At 39.4% G+C, this 25,799-nt stretch overlaps 2 protein-coding genes across 6 annotated transcripts in view; one reads left to right on the top strand and one right to left on the bottom strand.

Annotated features, from left to right (window-relative positions):
• ela3l (elastase 3 like) overlaps positions 1-25,799 on the top strand; it is a 138,851-nt gene that overhangs the window by 54,878 nt on the left and 58,174 nt on the right. For 3 of the 5 annotated variants that reach the window (XM_077560394.1, XM_077560403.1, XM_077560402.1), the window contains exons 1-4: positions 7,465-7,643; positions 8,302-8,500; positions 12,837-12,926; positions 13,406-13,591. In XM_077560394.1, the coding sequence (XP_077416520.1) occupies positions 13,546-13,591 (46 nt within the window). In that variant the 5' untranslated portion in view covers positions 7,465-7,643; positions 8,302-8,500; positions 12,837-12,926; positions 13,406-13,545. Of the gene's footprint in view, positions 1-974; positions 1,025-5,875; positions 5,989-6,102; positions 6,177-7,464; positions 7,644-8,301; positions 8,501-12,836; positions 12,927-13,405; positions 13,592-25,799 lie in introns of those variants that run through there. The other 2 variants (XM_077560396.1, XM_077560395.1) reach the window with 2 other exon arrangements.
• Positions 1-25,799, bottom strand: part of LOC144048440 (GDNF family receptor alpha-2-like) — an 84,556-nt gene that overhangs the window by 30,771 nt on the left and 27,986 nt on the right. Inside the window, exon 4 of the mRNA XM_077560393.1 lies at positions 7,263-7,638. Within this exon, the coding sequence (XP_077416519.1) occupies positions 7,263-7,638 (376 nt within the window). The remainder of the gene's footprint in view (positions 1-7,262; positions 7,639-25,799) is intronic.

Here is a 25,799-nt window from a genome sequence, read left to right as displayed (position 1 = left end):
CGACCAGACGTCACCGGGTTACCAACCAGAGTCTTTCACCAACCCCAGAAATATCTAAATTCCAACAAATTAGGGAGACCTCAAGAGACCAAAGGAGAGACTGAGGAAAGGAAGGAAGGAAGGATAGATAAAGCAGAGTGAAATCCACAGACATCAGCTTCCACCGATTTTTTTTTTGTTTTGTATTTATTTTTATTGTGTTGCAATATTTGGACTCTGGAATCTTGGCCATTGGCCAATGATTTTCATCCCTGACTATTCTACTATGTAGCTCATCAATGTCACACTAAGTCGATATTGCAACTCCAGTATGTGGATATTATGAAATTAAATATAATCAAATCCCCCTCGGAATGGCAATTTTGTATAAGTTTGCCTTTCCCTTGTTCGTCCTCCGTTTGCTGCGTGGTCATCTCGGTTTCAGTCCAAGTTAGATCAATTTGGTGAGACCTTCCTGGTTCTTCTCCTTGCCGTTCCGCCACATTATCACAACATTCCCGCTCCTCCAAAAGCTACCCTCTGCATTTGGAATGAAAGAAACTCGGGCGGGCGAGCTGTTGTATCCTGTTTGGAGGTGGATGTCCCCGGGGGGGGGTCGACAGGCCTGTCGTTGAATGATCATCCCTTGCTTTAATCAACACATCTCCCAAAGGGAAGAGAAGAAGAAAAAAAAAGTTTCCCCTGGCATTTTTCTGGTGCGTATTGTTGAGAGTTAACTTTTAGGAGCGTTGCCTCTAATTTTGAGAAGGTTTCTCTGCAGGTGTTTCTTCACATGGAGCCACAAAATAAAGTCCTAATGTCTTGACGCTGTCTTCATTAGCATGACAAATGAGTTGAAATTCGATTTCCTTGTAGAACATATCGGAGGGTGCGGCACAGATTAGAGCCCAATGCTGCAGCGTCAATAAATGATCCGATTAAATGAAATCAGTTCTCCTAATTTTTTTTTTTTCTTTCCTTTCTATCTTTTCCAGAACCGTCTTCTAATAATGCCCGATGTCACACGGAAGACGTCATTGCATAGGTGAGCACTCGCTACCGTTTGGCTGAATGTGGGTACCAACAAAGTAAGAGATTGTCAAGTGTGCGTACCAGCTCATGTGTGTACCGTACAATAATGTGTAGCTCGGTGCTTATCGAGCTGTTGACCTTTCACGGCCACAGATAATGAGCTTTTATGTTCTATTACATCTCTCTCAATACGCACGTGAACCCCTGACACCTGAGTGCCATCGGGTCAAAGAAATAATCTTGGTCTGAAAACATACTACACAATGCCCACACGCAAGCAATTATCGGGACAATCATAAATTGGGGGGGGAGGGTTTTAGCTGCTTTGGATGGATTTAATGGCAAGAATGTGTGAAGTTTCTCAAAAATGATCAAGACTAGTCGAGGGCATGCCGCTAAATGTCCCGACGTCACTCAAATGTCACACGCTTTCTGCGACTCATTTCCAAGAGTGTCTGACCTTTGCAACTCATTTGGAAACTTTGGAATAATTACATTTTGATAATAATAATAATAATAATAATCATCATTTTTGAACGAATTTAATTTTTTTTTTAAACAAATTTGTGCTACCATTTTAAATTTGTCGTGATACAATAATATTATATTTATAACTTCTAAGGATGGGCGAAACCAGGCCTGGTTTCAGGGTATCGGAAGTCGCGATGGATTTAATGGCAAGAATTTGGCTTTTGAGCAAAGTTTCTCAAAAGTGATCAAGACTAGTCGAGGGCATGCCGCTAAATGTCCCAACGTCACTCAAATGTCACACGTTTTCTGCAACTCATTTTCAAGAGTGTCTGACCTTTGCAACTCATTTGGAAACTTTGGAATAATTAAATTTTGATAATAATAATAATAATAATAATAATCATTTTTGAACGAATTTAATTTTTTTTTTAAACAAATTTGTGCTACGATTTTAAATTTGTCGTGATACAATAATATTATATTTATAACTTTTAGGGATGGGCGAAACCAGGCCTGGTTTCAGAGTATCGGAAGTCGCGATGGATTTAATGGCAAAAATTTGGCTTTTGAGCAAAGTTTCTGAAAAGTGATCAAGACTAGTCGAGGGCATGCCGCTAAATGTCCCGACGTCACTCAAATGTCACACGTTTTCTGCAACTCATTTTCAAGAGTGTCTGACCTTTGCAACTCATTTGGAAACTTTGGAATAATTAAATTTTGATAATAATAATAATAATAATAATAATCATTTTTGAACGAATTTAATTTTTTTTTTAAACAAATTTGTGCTACGATTTTAAATTTGTCGTGATACAATAATATTATATTTATAACTTCTACGGATGGGCGAAACCAGGCCTGGTTTCAGGGTATCGGAAGTCGCGATGGATTTAATGGAAAGAATTTGGCTTTTGAGCAAAGTTTCTGAAAATTGATCAAGACTAGTCGAAGGCATGCCGCTAAATGTCCCAACGTCACTCAAATGTCACACGTTTTCTGTAACTCATTTCCAAGAGTGTCTGACCTTTGCAACTCATTTGGAAACTTTGGAATAATTACATTTTGATAATAATAATAATAATATTTTTTGAACAAATTTGTGCTACGATTTTAAATTTGTCATGATACAATAATATTATATTTATAACTTCGAGGGATGGGCGAAACCAGGCCTGGTTTCAGGATATCGGAAGTCGCGATGGATTTAATGGAAAGAATTTGGCTTTTGAGCAAAGTTTCTGAAAATTGATCAAGACTAGTCGAAGGCATGCCGCTAAATGTCCCAACGTCACTCAAATGTCACACGTTTTCTGCAACTCATTTTCAAGAGTGTCTGACCTTTGCAACTCATTTGGAAACTTTGGAATAATTAAATTTTGATAATAATAATAATAATAATAATAATCATTTTTGAACGAATTTAATTTTTTTTTTAAACAAATTTGTGCTACGATTTAAAATTTGTCGTGATACAATAATATTATATTTATAACTTTTAGGGATGGGCGAAACCAGGCCTGGTTTCAGAGTATCGGAAGTCGCGATGGATTTAATGGCAAGAATTTGGCTTTTGAGCAAAGTTTCTCAAAAGTGATCAAGACTAGTCGAAGGCATGCCGCTAAATGTCCCAACGTCACTCAAATGTCACACGTTTTCTGCAACTCATTTTCAAGAGTGTCTGACCTTTGCAACTCATTTGGAAAATTTGGAATAATTACATTTTGATAATAATAATAATAATATTTTTTGAACAAATTTGTGCTACGATTTTAAATTTGTCATGATACAATAATATTATATTTATAACTTCGAGGGATGGGCGAAACCAGGCCTGGTTTCAGGGTATCGGAAGTCGCGATGGCCGAAACCAGTACCAGCTCACTTGTGGCTGTTTTACGATCAGGAACAAAAGGCACACACGTCTAACAGATGAGATTTAACTCATTCACTGCCATTGACGGCTATAGACGTCAAAAATTAATTTGAACTATTTCTATTAGTTTAACTTTTTTTTTTTTCACTTTTGTTAACAAGAGTATGAAAACCTAGGGGAAAAATATTGTACATTTAGAACAGATATAAAAGTTGTGATTATTCGTGAGTTAACTAGTTGAAGTCATGCAATTAATTACAATTAAAAAATATATATTGCCTGAAGCCCCTAATTTTTAATAATCTTTTCTTTTTATCGTGTCAGGTGATTATTATTTTTTTTATTGTAATTAATCGCATGACTTCAATAGTTAAGTTATGATTAATTACAAATTTTATATCTGTTGAAAATCTACAATAAAATAGTTTTCTAGGTTTTTATATTCTTAACAAAAGTGGGAAACATTTTAAACTAATAGAAATAGTTCAAATGAATTTTTGACGTCTATAGCCGTCAATGGCAGTGAATGAGTTAAAAATTTATACATTTGTTTAAATCCATTTTATTGTATGTGCTACGCAAAATATGTGTTTTATGAACAAATAGAATAAAGACATTGCCAATAATTTCAGGCAATTTTAAGGGGAAATGTGACGCTTGGAGATATATATAGGTCTTATTTGCCATTGATATTTTTGAAATTCTATGTATCAAAAGTACGATTGGTATCAGTAGTTGGTATCGATGACTACTTGAGTTGAGTATTCATATTGGTATTAGTCTAAAAAAAAAAGACTGTGTATATGTTTCCTGTGAACAGTTTTTCTGTTGCAGCGAGTTGGATTGTGTGTGCGTGTGAGTCGTTGATTTATTCTTTTTAAAATTGCCCACTCCAGTCACTAAGATAACTTTGATCAAAAAACAAAGTGTAAACAGAGCATTTTAAGAAGAGCGACAAAATGTAATTACACATCGATTAAATTGCTCATATGGCGTAAGATGTAATCCAGTTAAGTGCAGAGGAAATTAGACGGTGGGGAATTTGTAGTTGCAGCTAGCACAAGCAACCATTTATTGCTAAATTGTCACACTAAAGGAGTCTGTTCTGGAATTTAATTAACTGTATTTAATAGAATGTGGACATTTTGAGGTTACTTGAAAATAAAAATCCCCTTCGGGGCAGCAGGAGTTCATCTGTATGGTCCCGGACTTTGGATTTGCAGGTCCCGGTTGGGATCCTGTTGCAACAAAAACCAGGGCAACTAGATTTTCCTTGTGACTGTTGAGGAGCCCTTGAGCAAAACACTATTATACAATATGCAGCGGAGTAAGTTGATTTTCCACACAGCGCTTATAATTAGTAATAAACCAAATAAAAGCTGATTTGAATTCAATTTAGCACTCATTTGGGTTGCTGCAAAAATTCTACAAAATGCATCTTGCTCCAAAGTTGATGTGTATTTTCCAGAAAATTGCTGGTGTTGCTTGCTCCATCTTGCTGTATTCAACATGTAAATGCCACCAATATGTGGCACTAATGGCTGTATCAGCTGCCTAATCATCTGTCACAGTGGGGGGAAAATGGAAAATTAGCTCTTAATGTTTTTTTCCCCTCCCCCTTCTGATGTTTCTCATACTGGCTTTTATTTTTGGTGGTGGACGTTCGAGGGTCTAGCACTCGGTCGAACTTCATTAGGCTCTCAAATGAGCTTTTAAATACTTCAAATTATTCAAATGGATCACAGTTTTGGTGCTATTAGTCTAATGAACTGACTGGACACGCGCACGCATTTCTGGAAAGTGCGAAGATTCTTACAGTTGATCGGGCGAACAGCGCATTGTGTGGCGTTTTGCCTGTTTTCAAGCGGCTCCAATACAAGCAGAAACGTCACGGCTGGCGAGGCGTGAATTGAACGCGGCTGTCGGGAGGCAACAGAGTCGCCATGGAGTCAAAGTGAGACACTAATGGGGGGGGGCTTAATTGGGCATTGTCTCAACAACTTAGCCTTACAAGTTCATCCTGCACTGAAGAGCTACAGCATCCTTAAAATGGGAAATTAGTTTGCTGGCAAAGTTACAGCATAAAAACGTCAAAGATGCCACAGGAGGAAGATAATTGCTGTCGAGGAAGTGACTCTTTGCCAGTCCCTCGTTGCTTGTTGCCGTCGATAAAAAAATAATAATGATAAACTCGGATGTACTGCAGCTCTTTTTTTTCTGTTTTATGATCAGTTTTATGTATTAAAAAAAAAAAAAAGACCAGTTAAAAGAGGAGTTTTGTGGGGGTCTTCTAGGGGCAACGCAGATACACTTGTATCTAAATAATTCAGAATACCGTGAAATGTATTTAAGGAGCTCATTTCAAGAAGTGAAATTTGAGTATTGTATTTAATTCTTGATAAACAATCAAAAATGTTTTATGTATAGAAATGAGATTTTATTTTGAATGAATCTGTATGTGAGATTTATCTCTTGATTTGAACTACTGAAATGAATACATCTATTTTTTCTAACGCATAGGTCGATTTCAAACTCAAGGTCCCGCGGGACAGATCTGGCCCGCCACATCATCGAAAGTCAACACGTGTCAACTTCAATGATCCTTCTTGAAATCTGAACCAACATTTGAAAAGGTGAAATAAATAATAACATTAAAATTTTGCAAGATTTCTGTTACCGTTTCCATGGTAAGATGAACAATAACGTCACTAACGTCTTTTCCTTCCATGTCGCTGTCACATGACCAGTGGAGCAAAATCTGATTGGTTGGACGTTGGATGACTTCGACGGGGATCGATTGCTTCTCATTAAATACCCAGAGGTTGCACAGAATTTTTGTCCCGTTGAATTTTTATGCCAAATTTTTTTCATGTTGAATTTTTTCCATTTGAAATTTTTGACATGTTGTTATTTAGGTTTTTTTACACATTGACTTCCGATGCTGAAATAAATTCAGCATTCAGTGTTAGAAATTCAACGTGGAAAAAAATTGGTGTCAAAATTCAAAGCTGAAAAAAATCAGTGTTACAAATTCAAATAATCTACATCACACGTAGAGTCGACTACGGCTCTTGTGTATGTGCCAAATTTTAAGGGAGCCTCTTCGATTGCCCGGGAGTTGACTGCATTCAAACTCCTTACCTACGCTAGTCTAGGAAAATATCAAAAGAAAGAAAACTCCACCCATGCACACAGTTAGACTACACTTTGTGCTAGACTTAAGCTCGGCCCGAAAATAGGGCTCATAACGTAAAAGTTCAACACCTCATGGACCTCATAGCTGGGTACGACAATGCAGATATCAAAATAAGATTTATTTTGATCATACCAAAAAAAAAAGATTTTTAAACATAGAAACCTCCAGAGTCGATGAAAGTGGTCCTGCTTCAAGTCGCAAACCTTTACTTCCTGCCCTGCTTCCTACTGATGGCCCCCTGATTGGCGCCTGAGCTAATTGTCATTCATGAGTTTTAATAGTGCATGTTTTGGAATGAGTTGAACCCGGCAAGAGGATTTCGTATCAGGCGGCTCTCGCTATGAATGGCATCGCTTTGAAGGTTGTCTTTGGAAGGTGCGTGGCTGCCCTGTGGCATCAAATGTGTATTTATTTATTTTTTATTGTCATTTGGGAGCTGTTACTCTCCCCTCTCCTCAATTGCATTTTGATTCACTTTTGCATAGCCAAAGGCAAAATTAAGTACAGTCTTCCAAAAGGTCCAAAAAGCTTGAAACCGGTGGACCCAGGAAGCCCCACAGGCCCATCAATTAAAAGACATCGATACCAGACTTGCCCAGGGCCCTGACAAACGCTGCTACGCTACTGCTTCATGCCCCGACCTTATGAGAACTCCTTCCCCATTAACCCCTACTTAACATGCTCCCTGAACCCTCCCCCCTCCACACGCACCTGCAAAGGGAGTCCTGGCGGCACACCGTCCTCAGTTCCAGGCAGTTGGGTTTTTCTTTCTCTTTATAGGAGCAATCGGGCACGATGGTCTGGCGGCGGCGCTCAGCGCAACCCTCCGTCTGACAGGGGCAGAAGAGCAGCCGGTGGCTGAATTCGGTGGGCACGCGGTCCAGGAACATCCGCAGCGCTTTGTGGCAGCGCTTCTTGCTGCAGGCTTCCCCCTTGGGGTCCTCCTTGCTGCAGGTGGCGATGTAGGCGGAACGGTGCCTCTTGCAAGTGCCGTTGAGGTTGCAGGCTTTGGCGGCATCCAGGCAGGGGTTGCAGGTTCTCTCGGCGTCGGCGCAGTGGAAACTCTTGGGGGCCACTGTGAGCATCCCTAAGGTGCGAAAGAGAGAGATGCTTTTATTGGTCAGTCACATGATCCAACACAGATTTCTGTCTAACACAGAGAGAGCCAAGAAACACATATTTTTTACATTACTTTTTTTTTTTTTTAATTATTTACTTATTGTTGTTTTGTAAATGGTTTCCCGTCCTCTGTCTGCGGATGCGACGTCCTGTGTGCATTGTGTACGTGAAGAAAGGAGTGTGCAGTTTCCTTCTTTGGCCACAGGTGGCAGTAGAAATGCTAAATTAAATGTTCTGCATTCAGCAGCTTTAAAGTAGCAGTAAGGAGCTTTTAAAATATTTTCATAACTCTTCTGATGAAACATCGACTTAAAACTAGTTGAATGGTACCTTTGCCATGGCCTGAGGGGGTCTGCATCTTTTTTTTACTGGCATTAAACAACTTTGAAGAGGATGGTAGGAACACTGGCACAAAAAACTACAAATGCGCTGACTGCTTTATGGCATACGTCACTTCCCCCTTTACGCATTCGTTATAAAGACGGAAGTCAATTTGAATGTCGTGAGCTCAGAAATGACGCAAGGCGCTTGTCCTCATGAGAAATGTGGTCTTCCTTCAGGCACAACATTACCGCTTTTGTCCATATGGCGCCGCCATAATCAACATAAACTGAAAGTTTTATTTCCTTAGGCACTGTTCAGAAATGAATCCCAAGGCAGTTGCATAAAACTCAACAATGGGAACCACAAAACAACAGATTGTTGTCCATCCAGAACATGCTGTACACATTTTTAGACCGTGGGAGGAAGCCAGGAAGTACCCAGAACTCCACAAGGACAACCGGAATCGATTCAAGAAGGATTGTCAATGTAGGCACGGTCAAGTTGCGGTGAGCACATCTGCCTTACAGTCCTTCCTGTGTTGAGTTTGCATGTTCTCTCCCTGGGTTGTCTCCAGGCTCCCTCCCTCATGTCAAAAACATAATTATTCTGCCTTCGATGGGCAGGCGAAACAGTCCATGGTGTGCCCTGACTCTCGCCCAAATTCAGCTGGGATAGTGTCCAGCTCACCTGTAATGAGGACAAGCAATATAGAAAATGGATGGATGGGATTGTCACTTTGATGAAGTTTTTCCGCTCCAAAAAAACGAGTGCGGACAAACAAAACCCGTTGGCAACGAATGCAATAATAACCGAGAGATACACATCGATACTAACAATCCAATATAGATCGCAGGAGGCTTGGCAGCCAAGTGTGGTCAACAAACAAAGCACTGATCCTTGCAGCTGTGGTCAACAGGAAGTTCATTCTTCAATAACATCAGAGATTGTCTCTGCAAGTCACCGGAGAGACAACTGCTGTACATCTGTTGCAACGGAAATATTGATTTCATCTGTAGAAGAACCTGAGTGAAATACAAATGAATTTTGCTACATTTCAAAAGACACGGTCATGAATGAGACATTTAAAAAAAAAAAAATAGTCCCGACTGATCTTAATCATATCGTGAATCAACAGTCAGTAATCAGCAACGTAAAATCTTCCTCAATTCAATGCCACAAAGCCAATTTATTTAAATTCAAAGTATTTCAGCTTTGACTGAATAAATGTCACATGATTTGATTTATTAGGAACATGAGGCCTCAACATTCCTGAAAACGCACCCATTTTTTTTTTTTTTATAAGCCTGTGAATCACGCCCACATTGATCAGCAAGCCAACCACTTTGGTCTGAAGCAAGCATTTTAGGCCAATTCCAGGCCTTGTACCGACACTCAGGTATTACTGCAAAGCTTTTATTGAATCTATGCTATTTTGTGGGTGGAGCATGTCAAACTTTAACTCTTTGACTGCCAGACGTTTTCAGAAACGGGATGTCGCCAGTGCCAGCCGATTTAAGCATTTTGACTGATCTTTCAAGGTCCACAGAAAACGTTGTGTTTGGACTATGGAAACACACATACTACCAAATGAAAGATTGGACTCCCATCTTTCATCAGAAAAAAAGTTTGTTTCTACCTTATTCCGTTCTTCAGTAATCAACAATAGAAAATGGTTACTTTCACCGAAATGCTCTGTTTTGAAACAAAAGCGGAGAAAAAGAGCTTTTTGTGAAACGATGTTATTTCATGCACTCTAGTGAATTGTACACTTCTTTTTGTCCATGAATGATGCCACAAACACCTAAATAGTGCTTTACTTCTGTAATACACCACCACCAACAATGAAAAAGTGTTTTTAGATTGCAAAATACGTTTATTTCCATTCAACAGTGTAACAATTTGACAAAACAATTTCGCAAACTATTTACAAATGTGTGCAACTGTGGTACTATTTACAATTATGTGGATGTTTCAAATACAGTTTTTCTTTTTGTAACACTACCCTGCGTGCAAGGAGACGGAGCAGGATTTGCACAACAGATACGTTTCACTTCGATTGTCCGTTTCGCGTGCAGACGTTACACTTTCTTGACGGCCTTTTTTTCCGGGGAATAGCAAGTAGCAGACTGTACCCACTACTCCGATGAATTTGCATTGGACTCGGGGCACTCTTCGTCGTCCGATTGAACGTCCGCCTGAGCGTCCGCCTGAGCGTGCTCGGTTGTGCTCCGCGTTTTCCGGTGTTAGCATCGCTAGCCCGTGAACCTTTATGACGTCGTCATAGCCGCCGCATCAGCGCTTCCAACTGAGTCACCATCATCATCATCGATGATGATCATCGTCGTCATCAATGTGCTCTCTAGCGTTGGTCGATGCCTTTCGTCTTTGAAAAAAATTCCCAAGTGTGAGCTGCTTGCAACCGGTCGCCATTCGCTTCTTCAGCCATCTAGCTCCGCCTCACGTCTTCTACTGCCGCGTCAATGCTTCCAACCTCGGAGTCACCATCATCATCATCCATGATGATCATCGTCGTCATCAATGTGCTCTTTAGCGTTGGTCGATGCCTTTCGTCTTTGAAAAAAACTGCTCGACCGTGAGCTGCTTGCAACCGGTCGCCATGTTCTCTTCCCTTCCCCAGCTCTAGCTCCGCCTCACGTCTTCTACTGACGCCTACCCAATCTTGTCAAAAGAGAGTCATTGCTGCCATCTAGGGGCCAAAAATAGTCATTAGGCTAACTAGATCTGCTTGAAACTTTCACAACAGCTGGCCAAGGCTTTCCTCCACCCGTTTCAAAAAATAATAAAATAAAAAATTGGATGACGTCTTTTAACGTCATTGGCGGCCCTCCGTAGGTTTTTACTTGACGTCTTTTAACCTCCATGGCAGTGAAAGAGTTAATCATCATTTAGAGGATAACCATGAAAAAGGATCTTTTCTACTGTATGTTAATTAATTCCATGTTAACATGCTGTTTAAAAACTAAATTGCCAACTAAATACTCAAGTTTATTTATAAGGCACTTTAAAACAACCATCGCCGCATACAAAGTGCTGCACTTGGTGTAAAAATTTGTCATACAATAGCAAAGACTGTTAAAACAGCAAATTAATAACAAAAACAGTAAACACCATAAAACACTCAAATGATGCTGAGTAGTCAAAGAATAAATATGTGTTTTAAGACAAGTTTTAAAAATGGACAGAGTGGGGGCTTGCACTTGCCTAATGATTTCCTTCAGACAGGTCAAAAGGGCCTTAAAGGGTTAGTCAACCTCAAATATTTCTTGATAATAATATGTTATATGTGATTCCAATAGTCTAAACATGACATTCTGATTAATATTACATTTGTAAAATATGAGTTATGAAGCAAAATCCAGCCGTTTTAATCCATTTTAGGGAGCGGCCATTTTGTCACTTGCTGTCGACTGAAGATAACATCACAGTTGCTCAGGGCTCAGGCAACGACCAATCACAGCGTACCTGTTTCTGAAGCTGAGCTGTGATTGGTTGTTACCGTAGATCTGAGCAACTGTGACGTCATTTTCACTCGACAGCAAGCAACAAAATGGTCGCCTTCTGATATTGATAAAAACTGCTGGATTTTGCTGCTTAACCCATATTCAACTACGGCAATATTAACCAGAATACCATATTTACACTAGTGGGGCTGCATAGAACGTACTATAGTCAAGAATTTGTATTTCTTATTTTTATATTTTTTTTAAATGGGGGGGGGGGGGGGTTGTAGGTTGACTTATTTTTTAACGAGAAAGCAGGACATAGATCTGACTGGAAGGAAATACCGTACTTACTTAAGATGGAACCTAGGGGCAGCAAATACAATGAAAAACAGCAGGGGCTCCAAAATGGAACCCTGCGGGACACCGACAGTGGGGCAGAACGGGACTAACACAAAAGGTTGTTGTCTGGCAAAGTTGATCTCGGCAGGGGTGGCAAATCCAGATCCAGAAAGTAAAAACCATGCTACAGTTTGGTTTTAGCCCCTTGTGCTAGCTAGCTAGCTCCCTAGCAAGTAAATGAGCTCCCGGGGAGCTAGCTAAGGAGCTCGCTGGGTAGCACCTGGGGCTAAAGCCAAACTGTGGCAGGGTTTCTACTTTCTGGACTTGGATTTGCCACCTCTGCCACTCGGGGCTGCAAACAAGCCAAAGTAGAACTCTGTGACCCACCGTATCGCTGCAGTCAGATCCAATCAAAGAAGACATATATAGTCTCCAGTGTTATTAGCCGCAAGGGTGTCATTAAAAACGTAAAGTACAAGTAATATCACAGTAAGCAAAATACAAGCCTCTAAACCACATACTTTAATATCTCCTACTTAGTTGTACAAGCCACCATTTGAATGGTAAACGATTAAACTCCCCTCTGTTTTTCAAGTGCAATGACAGGGCCAAACACTGTAATTAGCCCCGATATTTGTGGATAACAGACGATGCCATTAGGTGTGCTGCCTCCCACTACAGTGCAGGGGAAAATGATACACCTTTTGTACACCATTCGCTTGTATTCGAGCGATATTAGAGAATTTAACCTCCCTCCCCTGTAGATAATGATATTTCAGAGGTCATGGCGCAAAGGTGACGCCCAGAAAGATTCATCTCTTATTCAACAGAAACAATCTCACACGGTGTCTATCAGGCAGCCTGCAGCAGGAAGAAGACCATTTGTTTTTGGAGGGTTTTGCCACGGAGAGACCGCATTGTTTTCAAGTGTTGTATCGCACGATATCAATCCCGCAAATGGGGTTACGTAGAACACAGCACACTGCAAGTGACAGAGGAAATAAGAAGACCCTTGAAATTAATTATTTTGTGTTTTCAGATCCCGGTCGGATAAAAACGAAGCCTTCCTGCTATTGAGAAACTGCACAAGGGGATTCTAAGTATTTCATCACAGACAGAAGAACGTATAGTAAATCTTTCTTTCCATTAACTAACTTTCATTTCGATGTATCAAGGTTAAATGGAGATGGCAGGGGGGCGTGTTACTGTATGTGCTTGCATGCAGTCATCATGCAGCAGGACCTTTCAAAGTAGAAATAATTAGTTACCTGAAAACTGTAACTTTGTACCTATGTGTTTGTCTGATTACTTTTTATTTATTTATTTATATATTTTTTTACCTTTACTCTTTCCATTAGAAAACCAATATCTGAATTTACTACTCCTTACGTTGTCAAAAAAACAAAACAAGTACTCTATAGTAATGGGGTACCGTACGAATGCTATTTTTAGACCACAAGGTCACGTGACTTCATCAGCTTGAAGTGAAAGGTCAAAAACGAAGCCGGCTAGTTGACGACCTATGCTAGTAGCGCTTGTTTTGTTCTCGCTTATCTCCGGAAAAAAACAAAACATGCCGAGTAAACACAGCTGTTATGGAACTTGCAGAAACGACTCCAGACACGAAGACCATCCACATTTGAAGGATGTATTCTTTACTCGTTTCCCGAAACCAAAACTTCAGAGGGATAAATGTGAACGTGGATCAACTCGTCTAAAAGAGCTGTTGTTGTTGTTGGCGGTCACGCATGCTTGCTCCTACGATGACAATCCTGCTCTTGCCGGCCCGAAAAGGTAAGCGATTGTCTTTATATTATTTTTATTTTTTGGCGTTTGGCACTACCCCGAGTGCCGGACGACAATAATGAATGCGGAGGGAAAATGCTAAAATGGCACCGTTGTTCGAACCTGTCTTGCTTACCGCCTGATTTTTATTTTATTTTATTATTTTGCCTTTAGTGCAGCTGTAGGGCATTTTCTGAATTAAGGAAACAGGTTTATAAGCGGGAAGGATATGATACTTGAAAGAGTTGAGGTATAGCGAGTTGTGTTGGTTGTGCCCAAGAATTTCTGAGTAGAATTGTGATCGCTACACACACACACACGCACACAAAAGCAATACACATTTACATTTAACAACTGTCAAAGACGTAAGACGACCAGATATGACAGGTGGTATAAGAAGCATAGCTTTTTGAAACTGAAGAATGTGTGGCCGAGTTTGTTTTATGGGGGCACAGGCCCCTGGGCATCCACTTCAAAATGTTTCCTCATAACAACACTAGGGGTCGCAAATTTTCCGTTTCAGCAAGTTGGTGTGAGAAGGTCAATTGCCTGGTGTGCAGGTGTGGGTTGCTGATTGTTATTTGTTTATTTTTTTCGCAATTGTGTAGAGACCTTAGTAATGAACATTAACTCATTCACTCCCAGCCATTTTAACTGAAGCAACCCCTTTCGCTCTCGGCTGTTTTACTGGATTTTGACTGATTTTGCAAGGCCCACATAATATTGTGTTCTATTGCTATCAAAACATGGAACCTACCAGAGGAAAGATTAGAGTCTCTTTTTTCATCAGGAAAAAAAACATTTTTATCTGTTTCCATTTTGCAGTAATTAGCATTAGAATATAGCTAAGTTTCATCATTATTCACAAATCTGTTTAAAACAGTGGGGGAAAAGAGTTTTTTTGCAACATGGCCCTGGTTGATCTTTTATACTCTGCTGCCACCTGCAGGCCGGTACCATTGCTTCAAGCGTTCTCTTCACTTCAGAGGCTGCATCAAAGCCTTCTGTATGCTCTAGCATAAAAAACAACAACATAAAAATCGTATAAATATGGTTTTGGGACCATGGCATTATTTAAAATAGAATGTTTTTATATGTTTTTGGGAGCAAATGAGTTAAACGTGATTGCAAGAATCACAATACAGCTGATGAATTAGTTTTCCATATCGTTGATCAAGGAAGACCTAGTCTAGTCCAAAGCAGAACCTTTTGTGGCAGGATCTGAGCCTCCAAAAGGTGTCCGAGAATGGTTTGTTGCGGCCGAGGGACGGCAGACGCCTGACTGAGGCCTGCCCACAGGGGACGGTGGTCCAGCTGGATGAGAGCTTATCCATGGCGCTTGTCCAGGTACATTGATGAATTGCAGCCCCTAAATCTCCCCTGACCATCTGCAGGCTCTAATGTTGGCCACTGGGGGTCCAGGAGGAGACGGATGAAGTACAAAGATTATTCTGGATTGAAGCCGCTTCAACTTGTTTTTCCTTTCGCGACAACCACTGACTGTGGAGTTGAGATTGAATTTGGTGATCAAAAAAAAAGAAAAAAAAAGAAGAAGAAATATTCCTGGGGTGAATGTAAGACACAAAGCTCACTTCTTGGCAGTGCGGCAGTTCGACACACTCGCAAACACACACTCAGGATGCACTCGTAACAGCAGGAGGGAAAAGGGAAGGAAGCAAAGATTGCATTTGGGAGGGGAAAAGTGCAGTATTGTGTTACTAATTGATTTTCCGAGTGCATTTCAAAGAAGGTTTGTTTTGCTATAACGCAAGAGGGAAGAGGTTGATAAGCTAATGATAAAAGACATATAAAATGGAAAAAGCTTTCAGCAGGCAGATGGCTGTTGGTCATGACAGATAGAGGGATGTGATGAGAGGATTGCCACTTAGGCACACTCACATGCACACGTGCGCGCACACGCCAAGGCGGGCGGGCGTTCAATTAATCCAGACTAATTCGGGGAAGATGTGCGACTCCTGCTCCTAATAATTAACCCGGCCCATCAGCGATGCAATCAACAGCTCTCATCGCTACACTCTACACATACCTATTAACTTAGCTTGCTGGAGGCTGAACCAAACATTACCGAGAAAAGTGTGCGAAGCTGCCGGAATAAATGAACAGCAGCTTGACACACTGAATGGTTAATGGATGCTCTCACTAACCCCCCCCCCCCCACCCTCAAAAAAAAAATCTGTTTCCTTCAAATTTTACCGGCAGAGCAAATAAACAATAACATAGCAAATATTGTAGACTATATAATCTTCTGTAGAATATTTTTTCCAATGCCGTAGGAACCTCATATTTTCTACTTTATCAGTCCATCATAGTGGTGGACCAGCCAGGGACGCGTGTCACACCATTTTTAATGACATTATTTCTTTCAATGTAATTCATATAAAAACAAAGGCTCGTTCGATGCCAAATCACTCCAAAAATCAGAACATTTTAACCAAGCAGATTTTGATTTGAATGAAACTTGGTGTACTTGTTGATAGTTATGGGACAACACTCACATTTTTGGTCAATCAGAGGATGAGTTGTCATATTTGGGCAAAAAAAAGGGTCTTTTGAACCCTCCTATCTCTGGAACGACTGGGTCAATCTTCCCATAACAGGTATTGTTGGAGAGGGAATTCACCAAGGATTCCAAATCTCATTTAGAAGATTGCTGCATATTTTGGTAACCTTTTGACCTTTTGTTTTAGTTTGTCTTAAAATTGACCTTGCAGTTCACGTGACCTTAAAATTTTTCATGAAACGTATTTTCTCATATATTCTCGCAATATTTTTTTTTCGCTTAGCAGCAATAATGAGTCAAAGTAATATATTCAATGAATACTCAGCTTTCAATGTTCAATCAAGATTTGTAATCCTTGCTGAATTCCTTTTCCAACAATAATCCAACAATTTATTTTGTGAAGGTTGATCGAATAGTTTCTGAGATATAAGGGTCCGATTGACCTAAATTTTGAGATTTGGTGTTGTGCCATCACTATCAACAAGTACACCAAAAAAAAAAAATATATATATATATATATATATATATATAAAATTTTTTTTAATTTATTTGTTTTTTTAAAAAAAAGGAGAGCAATGATGATGTCAAATCGAATGAACAATACTGAGCTCTCCTGGGAAAAAAAAGAAAAAAAACAAACAAAAAAAAACAAGTACACCCAGTTTCATTAAAGTCAAAATATATGAAGCAAAATCCAGCCGTTTTTATCCATTTTAAGGAGCAGACATTTTACCACTTGCTGTTGACTGAAGATGACATCACATTTGCTCAGGCAACACCCAATCACAGCTCATTTGTTTTCTGAAGCTGAGTTGTGATTGGTTGTTACTGGTTATTGGTTGGTTGTTGTGATTGGTAGATCTGAGCAACTGTGATGTCATTTTCACTCAACAGCAAGTGGAAAAAATGGCCATCTTCTGATATTGATAAAAACTGCTGCATAGCAGTGGAAAGAAATACCCCGTTTTCTTAAGATGGAACCCAGAGGCAGCAAATACAATGAAAACAGCAGGGGCTCCAAAAGGGAACCTTGTGGAACAACTTATGACAAAAATACTTGTTTTGTGAAGATTGACCGAATAGTTCCTGAGATATAAGGGTTCAAAGGCAGGTGGCCACGCCCCTTTTTGCGGAAAATGTCAAATTCGGCAGGTCGTGCTTCCCAAACCCCTTCTCCGATTGACCTAAAATTTGAGATTCGGTGTTGTGCCATTACTATCAACAAGTACACCAAGTTTCATTAAAGGCAAAATATGCTTGGTTAAACCCACTCGATGAAATTTTTTTTTGGGGGGGGGGGGGGGTCTGTTAATCTCTGCCTATGAAAACCACAACATATGATAGATGTTTTTTTTATTTTTATTTTATTTTAACAAAACCATTGCTGCGTCGTCATTATCATAACCTTAAATTGTTCTTCAAATTGATATGTAGAAGCTGTACCTAAAATTTAAGCTTGTTGTGTGTAATGCTTGTAATAAGGTTCGCTTTAAAGATTATTTAAAGAAAAAACTGTTTATTCCATGGACAATATTTACAATGTTTGTTAGTTTGCAGCTCAGTGGTAAGTTAAACTGACTGCAGGGGGAACACAAAACTAACAATTATTTTCTTACTGTTGATCCAACTCTTCTCCGTTCTTTGGGTTAATCCAGCCATTTGACTCTAAGTAGGCTTTTAATGGGCGTCATGCTAGCGTAATGGAAATAACCCTCATTTGCCTTTTAGTACACATGAAGCCCACGCGGGGGGGGAGTGAAACGGAGACAGGCGAAGATGCCGGGAGACATTTAGAACAGTTCAAATGTGACTGGGGACCCCTGCAGGGACGGAGAAGCAGGACGGCTGAAAATAAAGTAAGATAACAGCGAACTGTACTCAAGAGGCGGTGGTGAAAATGTACACTGGATCTGGAATTGGATGTTTTCCCTTCCCCCCCTCCCCGAAGAGAATGATCTTCTCTCCCAAGTAACTGCATTTTGCAATTTGAATTGTACATTTCATATATCATCCCTTACTCAAAGGACGCAGAGCTGCAGAAAAGGGGGGACGAGGGGGGGGGTTCATCCCAGGTTAGAAAAGAGGCTGTTGGCTATGCGTATGTTCTCAGTAATTAGGAAAGGTGCCAAAGTTTGGACTTAATATGGCCCTGGGTGAGTGTGCAAGAGCTTGTTAGGGAAGTCTTTAGTCCGGACCCTGAGGAGCATGTCAAGCATCGCTGTGTCAAAGGGGCTCATCAGTCATTAGCACTGCGCTCGCCGCCGCAGCGGGGTCTGCATTAGGCACAAAGAGGGTCTACAACATCATCTCGCCTCAGCCTCAGATGGCAAATCATTCAAATCGACGTCCGAGGGGGATTGAGTTCAAGAGCGTCGACCAGCTGAACTCTACCTCGGAGCAGGAAATGATTGCCGTCAAGCCAAGCCATCCGCGTGAGGATCTTCCGATGGCAACATTTCCGAGTTTGAAGTGTGTGTGTGTGTGTGTGCAGGGGAGAGTCAGACCGAATTGGGATTCAGTGTAAGCACACTTGAAAATCCTTCCGCTATTTATGAGCATCTGCAGTCTGCTAACATCCACGAGTGCCGAATTGCTTCTGTTTCTATTTGTTTGTCGTCAAAAGTTGAGTATACCCTTTTTAAATATAAACATCTAAACAACACCTCTTTTCTTCATCTACTTATGTGCTTGTATTTTCGTTTTTTTTTTTTTTAAAGGCTTTTACGTTTCTATAATCTTTTTATGACTATGCACGGGCACAAAGATGAACAATAGAGGAGCCTTCAAGTCAACACCGCCCCAAACTCTTACAGGAGAGATGAAACCAACATTTTCAGTAAAAAAAAAAAAAAAAAAACTTGCTTCAAACCAGTGTCAATCAAGACACCAGCAAGTCTTGTGATGTTATGGTATCAGCAGCAACTTTTGGGGGCCATTTTTTGTGACAATACAGTACATTACATGCACTCTATAGTGAAGTAAATAGTACATAGTTTTCTTACACATGACCCTTATCGTCCATGTGTATGTTTGTGTGTGTTTTTGGCAATATGTGTCCACCTCCTACCTGCTCACCCTTCCCCTCTCTGCTCACCCTTCCCCTCTCTGCTCTCAAAAAGTTAATTGGAGGCAATTACCTTCAAAGAGGTGGCTCTTTTACTCAACTCTGCAAGCAGCGTGCAAGTCCCCTCACCCTTACAGGTAGTATTAGCAATTATTGAAACCGCAGGGAACGATAACGGCAATATGGTGATATTGCGATATTAAAACTGGCACAATATATCGGCGGCGTCACGTCACGATATTAAAAGCAGCACATCTGTTAAAAAAAGTCGGATTGATTTCCATTTGTGCAGTTCTAGCACCCTCTGGTGGCTATTTTTTTAGTGCAGTTGAATTTTCACAAGGCATGTTTTGGCCCTTCTATGTTTAAAATCCATGCTAATGGTAAGTAAGTGCCTTCTATATATATATATATATATATATTGTATTTATATATATATATATATATATATATATATATTGTATTTATATATATATATATATATATATATATATATTGTATTTATATATATATATATATATATATATATATTGTATTTATATATATATATATTTATATATATATATATATAAATAAATACAATATATATATATATTGTATTTATATAATAAATTTATATATATTTTTATATATAATATTTATATAATAAATTTATATATTTTTTATATATAATATTTATAATATTTGTCATTGCCGTAATGCACAAAAGCACAATATTGTGTTTTCTTTTCGTATGAATGAATATTGTGACCTTTTCTTGCATGGCCAACCTCCCCACAATATCGTGATAATTATCGTATCGTGAGCTTCATATCGTAATCATAATATCGTATTGTGATGTTTGCATATGGTTACATCCCTAGTAAACCGTCAAACCGGTAATTGGCCCATGCCTACATCAAAGTAAGATAAATGTAGCATTCTTGGAAAAAACGGTGGCAGTATTGTGCAGGTCTACTGAAAGTTTAACAGCAAGTACTCATTTTGCATTTAAATAGGCCCTCTTCTATTACTGTTTATAGTGATGGAAGTCAGAAAGTCTCACAGTTAGGACTGCCACCGTGCATGAATCTAACACAAAAATAGTCTACTCCCTTGTCACATTGCACCTTTTTTTTGTGCGAAACGCTTGGATGACTTCCTTTCCTTTTCACCCCCCATTTGACTGTGTGCGTATGCGTGCGTATGTTCAACATGACATCGTCGACTGCCTTGTCACACACAACATGTACGGAGAGAACATAAGAAAGTAGACAACCGCCACTTCAAACTGAATATTCAAAATAGCAGGTTTAGCTTAAGTAAGCTTCAAAAAGCAAAGGCTGGTGCTAAGGGTGGATACGAATCCGCAATCCACACAAAAAAGAAAGCATATAAATACACACAAGCTTTACAGTCAATCACGTGCAGCCTAATGCACGCAGAGATACCCTCAGAGCCTTAATGACAAGAAAGCCACGTTTGCCGCCTGTCTGAGAAGACCGCCATGTTTGCCTAAGTAATGGTAATTGTAAGGAGGACAATGCGAAAATGTCAAATATTTCAACAGCATGCCACGCGGCCGTTATACGTTGCTTCCTTTTTTTGCCTTCCACTAGCGGCGGATGCCTGTGGGTATTTAATTGGATAGCAGGCACACTGAGCTGAGATGAGGAGCTTAGTGGCGAGGGTTAGCGACTCGCACTCAAAGATGTTCGACTTAATTCCCGGCGCGACCTCACTAGCCTTCATTTTAAGATACCCTCTGCCCCTACGAAGTTCGTTAGCTCGGCATTGCATGTGCAGCATATTAACAATTGTACTTCATGACCACTTAATGACTTAACTCTGCATGCTGTAGGTAATTCGCCATTGGTTTAGGTTTTGGTGAGGGTCTGCTTCAACAGCAAAGTCATGCGTCGATTTAAAGGGGCGATATGATGGAAAACTATTTCAATTGCTTGTGTATTTACAGTATTTTCATCTCCGTGTGCCTGCCCACGCATCAAATGTAAAATTCCCAGAAAGGGGAACAAGGGTTCTATTTTCAGAGACCGTGGCACAAATGCTGACAGATACTGATTTTCATTAATCATGCTTAACTCATTCGCTGCCATTGACGGCTATAGACGTCAAAAATTCATTTGAACTGTTTCTGTTTAACATTTTCCCACTTTTGTTAACAAAAGTAGGAAAACCTAGAAAAAAATGTTTTTATTGTACATTTAGAACAGATATAAAATCTGCAATCAATCGTGAGTACTATTGAAGTCATGCGATTAATTACGATTAAAAACATTTAATCGCCTGACACGCTAAAAAATATTTTTATAAAAAATTTGGGGCGTCAGGCGATTTTTTTTATTGTACATTTTCAACAGATATAAAATTTGTAATTTATCATAACTTAACTATTGAAGTCATGCGATTAATTACAATAAAAAAATTAATCACCTGATGCGATAACAGGAAAAGAAAAGAAAAAAATATTAATTAATTATTATTAGGGGCTTCAGGCAATATATATTTTTTATTGTAATTAATAGCATGGCTTCACTAGTTAACTCACGATTAATCACAAATTTTATATCTGTTCTAAATGTACAATTAAAAAAAATCTAGGTTTTCATACTCTTGTTAACAAAAGTGGGGAAAAAATGTTAAACTAATAGAAATAGTTCGAATGAATTTTTGACGTCTATAGCCGTCAATGGCAGTGAATGAGTTAATTTGAGGTTTTTATTTTCAACTTTGCCAATTATAGTCAAATTTCAAATTTCTCTGAATGATTAAGGTCAACACTCATCATGTGGTGTTGGGCATCCCATCTTGCAATCTGTCAATTTACCGTCTACTTTTAACTCCCTCTCCAATGCTGTCATTGGCTGTTAAAGGACTAAGGAGAAGTGAAATGTCCGGCCAACAAGGCTGCATGTCTATACAGTACAGAGTACAAGAAAAGCAGTTAGCTTTGCTAGCTTTGGCTATTTCAATTGCCGGCAGTCTTAAAAGATTTATCCCAGCGGCAGTCCGACCACAGGACTAAGAGAACAAAAGTGAAGCTCAAACAATGTAACGCCACACTGTTTCAAGTCCAAGATGTTCCGACAACATGTGTGCTGATAAGAACTTTATTCATCATAGAAAGTGTGAAAACAACACGCACCAAAATCGAAACACTTGGCCTTGCTTTTTCTATTTCTTGTTCCTCCACACTGAGTAAAAGCAGTAAGCATTCAAAGACCCCCCTCACATTTAAGATGTTAAATACGGGTATGCGTGTACAAATTTCTTACTGAGCTGAGAGAGTCAAGGAGCTATTTCCCCCCCCCCCCATTGAAGGTTCTCCGATACTCGAGTTACTGCGCACCAGGATGCATTTGTAGTCTACACCTGCAGTAGAACTCCAACATGGGCGCAAACTAACCAACCAAACTTATGGAGGCAGATGCGACGTTATTTGCCGCCTTTATGGCAAAAGCACAAAATGATAGGAACGCATCAAAGAAGAAGCCGAGCTGCGCTGGAAAGCGAAGATAATTCATCTTCAGAGGTAACTAAACTCAGTGGGGCGAGACGCTGTCTGCCAACGCCACGTGTGGGACTGTAAATAAGACAAATGCTCCTTCCTATTGCACTCCCGCGCTTCATCTTTTTGACTTTGTGGATGGTATGGCAGGCAGGCAATGAGGGAAGATATATACGGTATTGAACGTAAACATCGCTGCTTTGTGAAAAACACTTACGTCCATTTTTTTTTTTCATTTTGTACATTTTTACATTTTTGGGGGGGATGTCTGCATTCAGTTTCATCCCAAAAACATATGTTAAAAAAAATAAAAATAAAATGGACACAAGTGTTTTTCACATAGCAGCAACAACAATCTATATAAAGATTTATAGATATATGTTCACATACGAATAAATGTCTTTGCTCTGCAAAGAGTTGAAGGTTGATGCGTTTTTTTTGCATGAAGAGAAGATCATCATTCAACCAAAATGTACAAACTTGTTGAGCAATGTGGAAGCCATGTCGAATGTAATTGACAAAGCTGATGCTCGGTTTTGAATGACACTCTTTGAAAAGCATTCTTACCATAACATTAAGGGTTATAAAAGAAGTATTCCATGGCGGTTATTAAATAGAAAACATGGTTTAGCTTTAGAAGAGTTGAGGCGACATTTTTCTATATACGTCGATGGAGGTGTTAAATGCTAAAAAAGAAAAAAGTGTCCACTCACTGGTGAGATTGATGTATACTTTGTCAGGAAGTGACGTGACTCTGATCACCAGTTTTCTTATTTTTATTTTGTTTTCATTGTATATCAGTGATAGTAGCTGAAATAAATCAAATTCAATTAAAATTAAAATAAGAGTGCCTTGACTTACAAGTCTTTCAAGATATGAGTGTCGCTTGATCAATTTTATGTATTTTGATACATTTTTTAAATTTATTTTTGGTGTCTTGGCGTGCAAAAAGCTGAGTGCAGTTCAGACCCCCACCACTATATGGCGACAGCAAACTTTACATCACCTGGCTGCCGTCAATTGACATTTGTTTCCTTACAGTGTAAGGACCATATAAACCTGCTTGGCCAAAGCAGGACATAACATTAGGTACAGCAGTTCGTGTTTTGTGCTTGCATTGCACGTGTTCTCAGGTTATCCGGAAAGCTAATGTTATTATTGTGTGTTTTTGTAAAGTACAATACTGTTGAGTGCAATTCTTCTGAACTCATTCACTGCCATTGACGGCTATAGACGTCAAAAATTCATTTGAACTATTTCTAGTTAGTTTTGTTTTAAAACCTAGAATTTTTTTATTGTACATTTAGAACAGATATAAAATGTATGATTAATCGCGAGTTAACTATTGAAGTCATGTGGTTAATTACAATTAAAAAAAATTCATCGTCTGATCCCCCTAACTTTTTATCTTTTTTTTTTTTTAATTATTATTAAGGGCATCGGGCTATTAAATTGAATTGTAATTAATCACATGACTTCACTAATTAACTCCCGATTAATCACACATTTTATATCTGTTCTAAAAGTACAATAAAAAAAATGTCTAGGTTTTCATACTCTCGTTAACAAAAGTGGAAAAAAAGTGAAACTTATGGAAATAGTCCAAAATAATTTTTGACGTCTATAGCCGTCAATGGCAGTGAATGAGTTGAAAAAAAAACACATTCTAGGAAGTAATGTTACGATTTTATAGTTGGCTGACACGGATTAATGTAATTTGCACCCATTTCAATACAAACAAAGTTGAGTTGAGCTAAATGTGTTGGCACCCTTTTCCATGACTGCTACTTTTTTTTTGTAGTGACATCATATGCTCAAAACATTTGTGGCGTTCAACCTTAAGTTGACCGAGCTGATGTCTGACATTCTGATTGCTTGCAAAAGTTCTGATTGAACGCCAACATTTTTCAATTTTGGGTGCATTCCACTTTGGAGGTTTCAGCGCTCTCATGCATGGAATATATTCAATGAATACCTTTCAGGCAGCCTGTGCCAATCAAAACCCAGCGCTATTATTGTTTCAAAGGTGGTATTTTGGCGTCAGAACGATGGTTGGCACATTTGCCACAGTGGAGAGGTTCTGGGTTCGAATCAGTTTGGGCCCTCTGACTCTGTGTGCGGAGTTTGCGTGTTTTCCCTGCGCTTGCATTGATTTTCTCTCTGGCTTGTTTTTCATTCATTGAAAACTCTCAATTTGTGCATCTCACCAAAAGTCAGCTGGAAGCAGTATAGAAAATGGATGGATGTTTAGTGTCGCTACAATCTGCTTCACAGATGACACTTTAACGACGGAGTCGCTACAGTATGAAGTTGGATGTATAGAATAATGCCAGCTCGTTGGCCACCACGGCAACTAATAAACATTGACGCGTTTGCGCGTTGTGCTGCTGTCAAAGACATTTCATACACCCCCTAATTTGTTACAACATCCTTGGCATCCGTCATAAGTGCGATCATCAATCGGGTGATACGAGCGCCTGTGAAATGATGATGGGGAGATTAAGTTGTCACATCTCTTTCTCTCAATCACTGGCGTGCACTTGCTCCGCCGCTGGTCGCTGAATGGAGACACATTAAGCTTTTAGTGTAGGTTTTTACTTTTCGCTGTAAAATTCTATGCCGTGCTTTTAGTGTTTTGGAGGGCCAGCGGTTTTTCAAGGCGCTGCACAAAGCGCTTATAAAAAGTGTTGATGAAAGACCTGTCAGATTGATCGCTCTGGCTTTTGTCTCATGCAGACACTAGCGTGGCAATTTAAATGGACGGAGATGAGCGAACACGGGTAATATAACGTTATTGTATATCAATTTGGACTATTATACAAACTGCTGCTACAGCCATACAGTTCACATTTTCATACGACAGTACATCACCACCTGAATGTTTATTTCTAGTCCGACCAATAGTAGAAGCAGTGAAAGTGATATAAAGATAAACAAGTAGTATGGGCTAGCTAGATTCTGTGCTACAGTGTAACGTCAACAAAATTTTTATTTTTTTTTTTACAATAATATGTTCTATTTCTTTCCCCTCGTCTAAGTCTAGTCGTGAATGGAATATGAGTTAAGCAGCAAAATCCAGCCATTTTTTATCCATCTCAGGGGGCGGCCATTTTGCCACTTCCTG

The sequence above is a fragment of the Vanacampus margaritifer genome, chromosome 3, assembly GCF_051991255.1.
Source record: "Vanacampus margaritifer isolate UIUO_Vmar chromosome 3, RoL_Vmar_1.0, whole genome shotgun sequence".
Classification (NCBI taxonomy): Eukaryota; Metazoa; Chordata; class Actinopteri; order Syngnathiformes; family Syngnathidae; genus Vanacampus; species Vanacampus margaritifer.
This window is presented reverse-complemented; position numbering and strand designations above follow the sequence as displayed.